General features: G+C 36.4%; 1 protein-coding gene across 2 annotated transcripts in view; it reads left to right on the top strand.

Moving 5' to 3' along the window:
- The window catches only part of waca (WW domain containing adaptor with coiled-coil a), a 34205-nt gene extending 23006 nt beyond the window's left edge, over positions 1-11199 (top strand). Inside the window, exons 8-13 of one of the 2 annotated variants that reach the window (XM_048170021.1) lie at positions 2572-2694; positions 6493-6641; positions 6719-6834; positions 7137-7377; positions 9508-9635; positions 9722-11199. In XM_048170021.1, the coding sequence (XP_048025978.1) occupies positions 2572-2694; positions 6493-6641; positions 6719-6834; positions 7137-7377; positions 9508-9635; positions 9722-9791 (827 nt within the window). In that variant the 3' untranslated portion in view covers positions 9792-11199. Of the gene's footprint in view, positions 1-2571; positions 2695-6492; positions 6642-6718; positions 6835-7133; positions 7378-9507; positions 9636-9721 lie in introns of both variants that reach the window. The other variant, XM_048170020.1, reaches the window with a different exon arrangement.
- Positions 11200-14096: the final 2897 nt, after the last annotated feature.

A 14096-nucleotide genomic window follows, 5' to 3' on the forward strand; every position in this document is an offset into this window, starting at 1 on the left:
TTTATGCTGACACCGCTGTCATTTTTTGTTGTGTGTTTATTTTGTTACTGAGAGGAAAATGTGCAGTACATAACGTTACTACATATTCTATCTCTGTCTCTTCTGTCTCTCTCAGTAGCGTGGATCGCGTCAGGATGTTAATTAAGCTCTCAGATTCAAATTTAACATGGCATATTTTGCAAACAACTGACTCGATCTCCTTAGTGGGTTCTTTATAGTTGAAGCCAAAATGAGTCCACACTTCAGTTCTTGTATGCAGCGGAAGCGGAATAATTCTATCGTCTTGTGAGCTGGGTTTGCTAATGCTAACGCTATTGATGCACCTCGTGCTTCTCCGGCTCCGCGTCAGTTTACGTTCTGAGATAACGCTGCCATCTAGCTGTTGGGTTTTATACAGTCCGTGGTTTAAACCGAACAACAAAGCCACGAACCTTGGATGTAAATAAATAAATATCGATAGTGTTTTTGAGAATCGATACCAGTATCGCCAAACAACATAATATCGCGATATTCATGTGTAATCGATATTTACACCCCTAGTCGAAAGGTGTTCAGTTTTCAGTCACTACACTTGAAACTGAAACTTTTAACATGTTGTCTGACCTAGGGTTGTCATGATACCAGTACCAGTGAAATATTCACTATTTTCTAACGAATCAAAAAAAATATTGAAAGTTAAATATACACTATCGTTCAAAAGTTTGGGTCAGTAAGGTTTTTTTTTTTTTTTTTTTTTTTCAGCAGTTGAGCAAAATTTTGCAAATTTATTGACAAAAAGAAATGTTTCTTGAGCACCAAATCAGCATATTAGAATGATTTCTGAAGGATCATGTGACACTAAAGACTGGAGTAATGATGCTCAAAATTCCGTTTTGCCTTCAGATGAATAAAATTAAATTTTAAAATATATTAAAATAGTTGTTTTAAATTGTAGTAATTTCATAGTATATGTTTTTGATGAATGCAGCTGAAAGATTTTTGAAGTTTTTGAAAAGTCTCATGCTTTTAAGAGACTTCTTTTCAAAAACTTCAAAAATCTTACGGATTCAACTTTTGAACGGTACTGTAAATGTCAAAATAAAGGTTGTAGCTGTGAAGTATTTCTCAATTAAGTAAATATTGCAACAAGTTTTCCCAAGTAATTTTTAAATTGACATTTTAATAAATTAAATAAATAATATATTTTTTAAATAATCCATTATTTAAAGATCCAATATTTTGACAGGTGATTGGGATGTGCAAAACTCTTTTTGTTTTCAAAATCAACTACAGTTTAACACATTATCTATCGAGTATTTGACTGATTGGAACCCCTGCATAATTAGGCTGTTTTCAGCTCAGATACATTTCTAATGGAATGTGATATATAAACATGCTCTTGCATTCAGAAGCGTTGCTCTTAGCGGGACGATCCTACATTGACACCAGGGCTTGACATTAACACCCGCCAACCCGCCAAATGCGGGTAGATTTCAGCTGTGGCGGGTAAGACAGCCACTCCCACTAGCCACTTTGGCGGGTTGAATATAATTTCAGTTTACAGCCAAATGATCGTCGTAGCATAACATTACAATCCAATCACACAATTCGTTTTTTATGTGCAGTTAGTGAAGGAGGGATAGGTGGAATTGCGCTGAATGACACACAACAGAAGCGCTCTCTCTGTCGATCAGTTCTCCTCGCGCCTGAATAGTCAAATACATGTGCACACAGATGTCTAAATGTCCATCGTGTGGAGTATCTCGCGTGAATACGGTGGGTTATGGCTTAAGTGGACGTAAACAGGTGGGTAATAACTGAATATGCGTCAGTTACGTCCATGCATTCAGCAGCCCAATTAAATAGGCCTACCTGTCTGTCATTAATGTTAATCAAACAACAAAAGATGTCAAATAAATGTAGGCTAGGCTATGTTAAATAAACCTACTGTATCTGAAAAAAGATTATTTTTAATTTACTATTGTTTTTGTAATTTGCTTCTTTGTTCTTTTATATAGCCTAACACAAATAACTTATCCAATTTCTTATATTAGCACATGTTCATATTGTCCACCTCTTGCCCACCTGTAGGCTACATACCAGCTGATATACAATGTAGTCTTGATTTGGGTGGTCAATCTGCATTTAAAAGTTTGAAAGGGTTTTAAATCTTCTAAATCAAGTAAAATGACTCAAAATAAAGTAATTTAAGCATAACAAAGTCAACTTTAATCATATAAAATGTAATTTACCAACATTAAAACTGTGGCCAGTGAAAATGCTGAGTGGCTAGTAACTTTTGGAAAAACACTAGCCACAGTGGCTGGTGAGCAAAAAAGCTAATGTCAAGCCCTGATTGACACGTTCTTTTTGAATATGGTTATATAAATTCAGAGGAGATGAACTTTTGCTAATGACTGAAAAGACAGGCACCAAAAGCATTTTGTAAAGAGAGGACTTTTCCTGCAGACACCTTCTATCACTCTGAATGATTTCAGTACTGTTAGGTTTTGTTTTCTTTTTGACTGCTTCCTGTCTTCACCTTTTGTCCTTGCTTTCTCGCTTCATTCTCTGTATTCTCTGTCTCTGTAGTTCTCACGGCTGCAGTAACTCAGGCTTCGCTGCAGTCCATGCTCCATAAGATCCTGACTGCTGGTCCGTCTGCCTTCAACATCACAACTCTGCTCTCCCAGGCTACTCAACTGTCCAACCAAGGTACACACACACACACACACACTGTGCTGCTTCTACTTCTTACTCTGAAAACCTGCTCTGTGTTGTTTTGTTTTTTTTATTTGTGCTACAGTGCAGTCCAAATTAAATTTCTTTGACACATGTGGTTTTAGGGTCAGATCTGTTTTGTGACCTGATCTTGAACTTTATAACTTGAGCTCATGGTTTTGATTGGTTGTTGGTGTGAGATTGCTTTGCTTGTGTTGTTGACTCATGTCAGCTGTGGGGTTCTGAGTCAGCTTCCTTGAGTTAGCAGATGGGGTTGGTAGCTTAACAAGGATCACACACACAGGCTTGGCTGCTGCTGTCTGAGCAGATAATGGTAAGCCACGTGGGCTTCAAAAATGATTTTTGGTTTTAACACAAGTAGCTTTGTGTATGGATTTGTTATTTGGCAATGTCTAAATTGCGTGTTGTGTATAATATAGGGGTGAGCAACATCACCAGAGTCTTATTTCACAATATGAGTCATTTTATTTCACAGTAATGATAGATATCATAACCAGTTGTGTTTATGTGAATACTTGCAAGATAGGCATTTGACACGTTTGTGTTTGACCTTTTAAGTGCAATAATCCTCGAAAGAGAACTCAATTTGGCTGTGTATGCACAGAAAGCAGCTGTCAGTGTGCCAGTACTGAATTGAGTTCTCGGTTTATTCTTTTTTCTTAAACTTTTTTGAATATCAAGCATGCCTCTTTAATTTTTCTCATGTTGCAATCTTGTTCGTTTCTTTGTCGCTGTGTCAGTTACTTATAGTAATGCATGGATATATTTAGACTCAATATAGTACTTTATATCATTGCCACAGTGAATTTTATATGAAATGGGATCAGATGTATTCTAGCATTAGTTTTCAGATATTCATAATGTCGATGGATAAAACTCGTACTGTGGTGAACTTAGGGGTCAATGTCTATAGTGTTTCTGTGCTTTGTTGATATTTCTATATTGGCATTTCGATAGTCCTCTATAGCAGAACTTTAAAATGTTAAAATCAATGTAAATGTAAATCTTACTGTGTGTATTTTCAGTTATTTTTGTAGTTAACTACTTAGTGTTGTCAAAAGTACAGACTTCAATACCAAGTTGGTACTGAAATTTTAAAAATGTGATGCTTTGAGCATTGTTGATGGAATTCGTAAACAACTCTGATTGGCTGTTGTTCACGTGCTCATCAGATATGTCTGTGATTGGCTACAATGATTAATGTTTCAAAAACTTGTTGTAAATAGACATCTTTGACACAGAGTGCTTTACACAGATGCACACGGGAGCTTTCGAAAGCAGGTGTCTATCAGCGGACTGGTCAAACAGTCCTGCTTTCAAATTCAAACACTTCCGTGTGCTTTCAAATGCTCCTGTGTGTTAATCATTGTTGCAATTGTTTTTTTTGTTTTTTAAATGTCAAAAATATATTCTTGTTTAAGTTATATCATCTCTATAATTTCAAATTTAAGGCTATACTTTTCTTTTGAAAAATTCAATGAACAATTTGCATTGCTTAAACATGTTTAAAAAAATAAATAAATAAATAAATTACCCCAGAGCTTACATGGAAAGCAATTTGAAAAGTAGACTATTGTGCATGAATGTACAAAATCTCGATGCGTAATATAAATGCTGTCACCTTTTTGTGATCCATGTTTTTATTCAGAAAAATTATAGGTTGAAGTTTGCTTGTTAGCCTGTTAATAACCTCAGATAGTGTGGCATGTAAGCATGTGACGGTATCATGTTTCATGTTGCGATAATTGCTTAAGCTTTTGTCATGGTATACGGTATTATCACGGTATTGAAATAAATTGCAGAAAAAGTTTTGTCATACTATGTCAGGTTTAAGAACTCTTTCTTTTAACAAAAATAACTGAACTCAACAGGTAGCACTTTACAATAAGGTCTCGTTATTTATTCATTAACTAAGATTAAGAATGAGCAATAGCTACATTTGTTACAGAAGGTATTATTTTTTTGTTAGGTCCATTAATTAATAATTATTAATAATTAATAAAAACTTTTGTTTTTAGTAATGTTATTAAACATTAACATTAACTAAGATTAATAAATGCTATTTTAAATGCTAATAAATGCTATAAAATAAAAGCATTTTTCATTGTTAGTTTGGTAATAATGAATTAACATGTTAACTAATGAAGCCTTATGTTACTAAGTTTTACTGAACATTGTAAAACGGTTAGTTTCTGTCCTTGATTCTGATTGGTCAATAGCTGTGTTTTATTCATGATAAAACCCTGCTATGACCGCTTCACCCAACGGTTCTGTGTATCACAACACTACACCCTTAGCAAACACTCTTAGCAACGTAAACTGTAGGTTCTCAATTGATATTGTTCATTGAAACTTACTGTATTATGTAGAAGAGTATTGTGAGGAAAAGATCGAGTGAGTGAGTTTATTATCTGCATTCAGATTTAGCATTTTCCTTCAGGTCAGTCCTATGTTCATTATAAAAAAATGTTTAAATGTCCGATGTATCATCTTGTCCTTTTAACATTTAAGGGGTTTTCACGTGACTAACGGCGCTAGTCAAAGGCAGTTGCGTCTTGTTCTGTTTTCAAAACAATTCAGTCTTTTCAATATAAAAGTTCACTGCTGACTGACACACTCATAAAGACAGTATTTGCTGCTATCTAATGGTGTGAAAATGTAACTTGCTGTTCACGGTCAGGGACTATTATTTCTAGTTGAAGGAACGCTTTTAGAAAAAGTTTACTTCATGAAAGTTGCACTGATGAATATTTCTGGCTTTAATATTTGTATTGCTGTTTGAAGCATTTTAAATACTGTAGTAGTGCAGCTGCTTTGTTTACGGGGTTTCCGGGGTAACCGCTGCATTTCCATTGTTCCATCAGTGCCCTCTGCTGTCAGAGTGAAAGTGCACTTTCATTCAGCAAGTTCCATCCGCCATGTGCTTCTCATGCACATTGGGTTTGTTTACATCAGTGCTTGTGCCTCTTTGACTAGCATACAGCGCTGTTGTGCATTTTATACGGTTGATGAGGAAAGCATAATTTGAATAATTCGTAATAATTATTCATGGTATTTTGCCCACGATAACAATATTGTGCATATTCATTATTGTGATATATTGTATTACCTAATATCAGCACGTCTAGTGGTATGTTTCACATTTTCTTTCCAACGTTAAAAATAAAGTTTTACCACTTTCTGTTCTTATAATGATAGAAATGACTCCTGCTGAGAACCAAATGTGCTTAAAACCACACACACACACCATCTCCCATGTCTTCAATGTCACTTGTCCACAGTTCCACACAAAGCATTAATTTGTAATTGTGAAATGTATACAAGGAATTCAATGGGAAAGTATATTTAGCTGTTGATTACAACAGGTGATGGTACAAAGGAAGATTCAGTATGCTAAATTTGATTAGAACACTTTACTAGTCAATCTGTATTATTATTGAACATTCGATTACTCAAACTCATTTTAATTTTGTGCTTTTGACTTTTTTTTTTAAATAAATATTTTAGTGCTTCAACACAACTTATTTCAGTTAGTTTCCATGGCAACATTTCAATTTTCATTTAAATTTATCTAATATTTATATTTCAGCTTTTTCAGTCAACAAATATCTTAGTCTTAGTTAATGATAACACTGCACAGTGTGCAAAACTAGATTGGAATCAGAGCCAGAACTGCATTTGTTACCAACGGACATGCCTGTTGTGATTACTTAAGGTACTATATCTCTTCACCTTATCTCTTTCTCCTCTCTCATTTGTCCTGTGGAGTAGCCCAGCAGTCCAGCCAGTCTCCAATGTCTCTGACATCAGATGCTTCCTCTCCTCGGTCGTACGTGTCTCCCAGAATCAGCACGCCACAGACCAACACAGCCTCCCTCAAACCGCCCCTCAGCACCACGCCAGTCTCCTCACAGACCAAGGTATACAGCGGTCAAATGGGATGACGGATGTCAAATGAAACTATGGCTTTGTAACGCACTCTCCCTCTCTTTCTCAGATGAACGTTATGACAGTTAAGTCCAGTTCTCTCCCTCCACCTTCGTCCCAGCAGTCCCACCCCACAGACAAGCATCACGACAACGGCAATTCTCCACGGACGCTGCAGAGACAGAGGTGACATAAGACGTTTGGAAGTGATTAAACAGATCCATCAGAACTTCATTGAGGTTTATTGAAGGCTTATGGGTATTTACTGCCCACTGCATGCCTCATCAGCCATATTTGTTGCTTGAAGTGGCTTGTTTTGTGGTGGTTGACTGCCATCTTCTGGCTGTTTGTGGTAATGCTGCTTTTTGTGTTCTAGGATCACATTAAAATGAATGTATTTGTAAAGACCTGGTGCAGACAAAGTAGTTTTGCTTTTCAAAAAAATTTAGAAAGACATTGACCCATCCACTGTTTGTGATTTGCAGCAGTCAGAGAAGTCCATCTCCAGCTTCGAACCACATGGGCAGTAACAGCAGCAGTAATAATGGCGGTGGCGGTGGTGGTCAAGGACCAGGTGTAGTCAGCGGAGCGATGCCCCCGGGTTCAGTACCTGCTGGCACAGCCCCAGGCAGAGCAACATGTTCCTTCACACCCACGCTGGCCGCGCACTTCAATGAGAACCTCATCAAACATGTGCAGGGGTGGCCCGCGGAGCACGTGGAGAAACAGGTATGGGAACGTGAATTGGTTAGAGGAATTCTCTGATATTGGGAGGCCATCAGAACACATTTTGAACTAAACCATTATTTGAGATTTGGATTTCCTGACTACGTACATGACAATTCCAAAAGTTTTATTGTATGTTAAATATAAGGCTGCAACAACTGATCAAATCGATTATTAACGACAATGAAAATAAACAACAAATTTGTTTATCGATTAGTCGTATCTGCCTGCTGTGCTTGGGAAACCAACGATTTACAGCAATGAATAATGAATAACCCATTTCTATGGACAATAGAATAGCAGAGGGCAAAAAGTGAGCTGCTATTCATCTGATTAATTGGAAAAAGTAATCTACAGATTAAGTGATTACCAAATAATTAGTTGTTCTAGCCCTAGTTAAATGCATTTATTAAATTGATCAAAAGTGACAGACATTTATAATTTTACAAAAGTATCTTATTGAAATAAATGCTGAAAATATTCAGCACAACTGTTTTCAACATTGATAGTGAATGTTCTTGAGCAGCAAATCAGCACATTAGAATGATTTCTGAAGAATCATGTGACACTGAAGACTGGAGTCATGATGCTGAACATTCAGCTTTGCCATCACAGTAATAAATTACATTTTAAAATATATTCATATAGAAAACGGTTTTAAATTGTAATAATAGTTCACAATATTACGGTTTTTAACTGTAATTTTCATCAGATTATCCAAAAGCATTGGTGAGCATTAGAGGCTTCTCTCCAAAACCTTAAATATCTTTCCGACCCCAAATTTTTGAGTGTTAATAATACATCTGATTATTAAAGAAAAAATGAACGTACTCCATCTGAGGTGCAAGCCAAGAAGGATGAATCCAAACGTGTATGAAAAATATGACTGCACACTCACTTGCAAACAGTTTATTCACCAACGTTTTGGCAAAAAGCCTTTGTCAAGGTGTAATTTCGCTCGGAGTAAAGAGAGCATAAATAGACAATCATCAGCAGGTGCATACAATTAATCCCAATTAAATATACAATCATTCTAAAAAACTTTGTCAAATATACATGACAAGAATAAATATACATTCAACATTTGTCAATAGAAAAACACTTATAGAAAACAGCTTAGATCAAAGTCGACATGCGCATTGAAAATGCGCATTGCTGAGCACAATTCGATGTAGAAACATGAGCTATCCATTGGCTGCACATTTTGTTGAGTCTAACCATCCCATTGCCTCTCTACGTTAAGTAGGTATCGAGCGAGTTCCCCTACCGAGGAGAGGTGGTGATCTTTATGTATCTTACTCAAATGTGAAGCCTATTGGATATATAAATTAAGAACTCTTGCTCCTTACGGTCTGATTGTCAACTTTGATCTAGGCTAAATGAACAGTTTAGGACCCTTGAAACCAGATATGTTGAATGAAGACCCGGAGTCAAAGTTTAAAATAATTAATAAATTGAAGAAAAATTTAACGAAGAATAGTTTGCAGTTTCATCAGCAGAAGCCAGCTTCAAGTCTCACAAGGAGTTCGTAGGCTGCTCGCATACATTCACATTTCCACAACAATTATACTCTAACAGAGTCAACTAACTACGTCATTACTTCAGGTTGGATGATTCTGATTGGCTAAGAAAAATAGACAAGATTAGAAATTTTCCACATATGGACAGATCGTAAGAAGCATATCTCCCTTCATCACGGTGATGACGAGGGGGACCCTGGATTTAGTTATCGGATGTCCATTTGGGGTCATGACATGACGTCTGCTGGTCTCAAGCAGAATGCCAGTTGTCCCGTACAAAGGGGAAAATAGATCTTTTAACATACATTGTAGAAGTCATTCAAATAATTTAACAGTAATATAAATGTTGATTAATACTTAAAAGATATATATTGAAGCAGCAGTGGATTCCAGAATCCATCCCTTCACCTTGATAAAGACTTTTTGCCGAAACGTTGGTGAATAAACCGTTTGCAATTGAGTGTGCAGTCATATTTTTCATAGACAGTTAATAATACATCTGAGCCATGAATTATTGGGAACAAACAAAACATCGACAACCACCTGTCTTGATCCAAAAAAAATAATATTTTTGTTGCATTGCTAAAAATTCCCATGCGACTCTCCCACCCAGGCCTCGCGGTTACGCGAAGAGGCTCACACCATGGGCAGCATCTACATGTCAGAGAACTGCACAGAGCTGAAGAACCTGCGCTCACTGGTGCGAGTGTGCGAGATCCAGGCCACGTTGCGCGAGCAGAGGTGCATTTCTTTCTTGTGTAGCGTTACGTGTGCATGTGACGGCCATTATTGCACAAATGTACTAACTTTGCTCTCTTTCTCGACAGGATACTGTTTTTGAGACAACAAATTAAAGAACTTGAAAAGTTGAAGAATCAAAATTCCTTCATGGTTTGAGGAACTCTGGGTTTGCGATGTGGTCTTGAAACAGGAGGAGAGAAGGGGGTAGGTGAATGAGTGGGCAAAACCCATTTCATGCGCGCGGAACCCTGGAGAACCAAAGTTCTGTCGCGTTCTGCTCTGGGCCCAGTCTTACATTAAACAAACTGCAGCGAGGTCTTGCTTGGACTGAGGGTGGGAGGGGAGAGGGGCGCGGAGAGTTTTTCAGAGGAGCTGCCCTCGCCCCGTCCCTGTACATGTAGATTATTTGTAGATGTTATTTCCATGTTGTAAATATATTTTGTAGATGAAACCATGGGAAGCCATGCCTATCAAAGCTTTTGACATCCAAACGTTAAACTAATCCGCACCGAGGCAGACTGGGATCTCAAGTGCCCTCATTGTCACCATATGTAGAACTCTTGACTGCAGATTTTTAAATGACATGATTAAAAAAACAAAACAAAATGAAAACAAATGCTCTTCAGTTATACGATCGGGGAACCATTTGCCTTGAGCATGTACCAGACCTGCATGGAAAAGGTGGACTAGTCGACCGGGACATTTAACGAGGACGATTACGCACACACTTTTTGTCTTTTCACGACTCTGCACACGTATCCACTGGTTCATTTTTCTCTCGCTACATATGAAAAATGGTAGTAATGCTACATGGTTATTTGGTTAGTTTATTTCTTTCTCTGGTTGCACTATAATGGTTTCATTCCCTCACCCCATGCCTTTTGAGGGGGTTTACATCATGTTTGTCCACAATGGTTCAGTGGTCTCCTACCTGCCCCTAATGGCCCAGCAATATGCCCATGGTCAACACCAGTGCCTGCTTACGTGATGGAGTGAATGTGAGCAAGAACGAAAGGAGAGAAAGAGAATCATTCCTGCAGCTCATCCCATGTCGTTCCCCTCCCTCACCTCCCTTGGCAAGAGATGAAGACTGGTTGTCACCCAGAATCCCCTTTTCTTTTCTCTTAATCTTTCCAGGTTCTTTTTTTTTTCTTTTTTTTTCTTTTCTGTACCCTTGTTTTGTTTAAAAAAAAAAAAAAAACTGTACTTTAAAAAAAGAAAAAGGAAAAAAATGAACGTGAGCTGCCCATGGCGACTTGCGTTTAAAACCAGAGTTCATTCCTATGTACAGTTGCTAAGTAATAATGAAGTTAAAGTTTTATTAAAGTTGCAGTGATTACTAGTCTATCAGATATGTTGTATTCATAAATTATTACCACACATTTTCCTTTGCACCCTGATTGGATGGAATGGGGGGAAAAGTGCTACTGGAAAACAGGAAACTGAGGGTCAGCCAAGGACTGGACATCACCAACCCTGTTATACCAGGGTCAGGGCAGGGTCACCTGGGGTCGGAAGGTCAAATGTGAAATGTATGTATTGTAATAAACATGCTAAACTAAAATTTTGTTGTGCTTTCTTTTTTTTCAGTATGCCTTTAGTTTCTTTTTTTTTAATAAATTTAAATTAGACTTGAATAAGCTTGAAAGTTAGGTTTTACACAGTTTGGAGGACATTAAGGTACTTATCAATTTAAATAGAGATGGTATATCAGTGCCAGATTGGGTTTTAGTTGATTTTGGATATTTATTCATGCCCTTTTCCCCTGTTTTTACATATTGATTCTTTGCCCTCATCTACCACTCATTAAAAGCAATATTTTGACACTTAAATCTTTAGTCACTCTCAAAATGAATATTTATTGTTCAAGTGTTATTAACTAAAACTATTCAGCAATTTAAAGCTGAAATAAAACCAATATAGATTTTTTTTTTTTTTTTGGCAATTATTTGAAATAAGTTTAAGTTGGAGTACTTAAAGGGATAGTTCACCCAAAAATGAAAATTGCCATTTACACACATTTCCAAACTTGTTCCAAGATATTTTGAAGAATGTGGGGAAACTGAAAAGTTCTGGGGCACCATTGACTCCCATAGTATTTTTTTTTTCCCTACTATGGAAGTCATTGGTGCCCCAAAGTGGCCTGGTTACAAACTGGTTACAAAATATCTTTTGTTTTCAGCAAAACAAAGAAATTTACACAGGTTTGGAACTACTTGAGTGAGTAAATTATGACAGAATTTTCATTTTTGGGTGAACTATCCCTTTAAATGGCTAAAACTAAAATGGAAACAAGTTAAAGCTAAATATAAATATTACAAAAAAGCAAAAATACTAAAACGAACTAAAATGAAGACTAAATAGTATGTAAAAATGTATTATAGAAATACGTTTTTATACTGTCCATGTGATGCTTAGATTCACTTGTTGTGTTTAACATGAATTTAATTTTCCAATTTATCTAAATGTAACCATATAGATCAATACAGGCTATTTATTGGTTATGGTCCATAAAAAATGCTTATTGGTGTGTTCTAACACTAATAGGTGCATTTTAAAAATGTTTCTAAGAAGGAGTGTTTATGTCCACCAGGAGCCGATGTTGTTTCCTACAGATCTGTGAATATTTGCAAGCTTACTGATGTGATTCTAAACGAGACCGATTTCTTAGGTTTTCCATTTTAAAGGTTGCATCATGTCAGATCTAGACAGACCAGTCTGTCCAGATATTCCAACACAAGGTCCATCTGTGGAATAAAAACAACAGTAGATTATCCTTTAAAATAGGAAAATACACTAAAAATAAATGTCATACTGATGACACAAAGAGATACATGTTGGAACACAACCATGAACTTTAGCTAAATGCCTCTCGACTAATAGCACATCAGCAGCATGACGTGTCCCATCATTTAAGAGCAGTTCAAAGCCAAGAGAAACGGGTAACGGTGAGCCTGGATGTCTGTTCCCTATAGGACTCAGATGTGCCTCAGCTTGAGGTCTTGAGATGTGAGGAGTAGGTTATGCTGGCATGCTGAGTAACTCAACATCAAATGCTCAATGGTTTCAGCATATATAAACTCTTTATTAAAGACAAGCTTGGTAAAAGTCTTATGAAAATTAGATTTTATGATAGTATGCCATCTACCTATTCACTATAACAAAAATAAAACATTTATTTCAGATATTTATATTTGAGTTAGCATTTGTATGTAATATCCTCCTTTTTAGTTGAATAATGTAGGGGTTTCCAAACTGGGGTCTGCAAAAGGGAGCGACAAGGTCTGTGGAAATTTCTAGAGAAAAAATAATAATAAAATGTTTTTAAAAATAGTGATTGATGTGATTGCGTTATAAATCATTTGATTAATAAAAATTTAATTAAATAATACCTTTAACAGTAGCCTACATTAGTATAGTGAGTACAAAGATAATGTATAGAAACTAATTTTAGATTTATAATATTGCTTTTCAGTGTGTAAATTGAGTGTTTATAAAAGATAGATGCATATCTTTAAATTTTAGGATAGGAAAACAATGATTGTCATATTTAGGGGTCTGTGGCAACAAACAATTGAAAACCCCTGGTGCAGAGCAATCTAAAATGGTATCGTTTGAAGGCTTGAGCCATTTCTATCCGATTTTATCAACTCAAATTAGCATAAAGTGTTCTCTGTATTCGCCCTACATGACCTTTATAAATCATCCAATTAGTCTATAGCAAATGTCAGTACAGTTTATTCTCTAGGCGAATCCTCTTCGTAACCTACTTATAATGTTTGGTAAATGGTTGCATTTGGACGCTTTCACTCATGGACACCAGAGGGCAGCACCTGATCATTCAAACTAAAAGACTTCGCAAATCGTCTAACGTCGTTGTTTGAAATGTTAATTTCAACATTTGAAATTAATGATTAATTACGGATTTTCTCATTTTTTACATGAATTTGGACGTGTTTATCTAAAAAAAGAAAAAGGTTGGTGCCCTACTTAAACTACCTATTACGAAAAACATGTTATTTGGTAAATTATTGTAATGTGCTTGAGAACATTTAGACTGATATAATGAAAGCCTTGATTACTGTATTCCTCATTATCTTGTGATTCCTCATAATTAGTAAGACTAGACTGTTCTTTAGAGTTGATTACTAAAATATAGGCGACTGCTAAGTCATTATTCATAGTCAAACTACTTAACATTAAAGTTAATATGCTGAATTAGCTAAGGTGGGTCGAATTAAGAATGACTGCAAACAAAAAAATGTAACCTTTCCCCCCCAAACAACTCACTGTGGCATTAGAAGTATCAGTATGATGTTCAGTTTCACAGACGCTTGGATTAGTCTGTGGAGGTGTGAATCTCACCATTTGAAGGGAGGACTGGTTTTGAACTGGCGCCTCTGTGAAATTACCAACAATTAGGATAATTGCTGTCAATCCGGTAATTTCTGTAGGTCTCTG

The sequence above is a fragment of the Megalobrama amblycephala genome, linkage group LG20 (assembly GCF_018812025.1).
Source record: "Megalobrama amblycephala isolate DHTTF-2021 linkage group LG20, ASM1881202v1, whole genome shotgun sequence".
NCBI lineage: Eukaryota > Metazoa > Chordata > Actinopteri > Cypriniformes > Xenocyprididae > Megalobrama > Megalobrama amblycephala.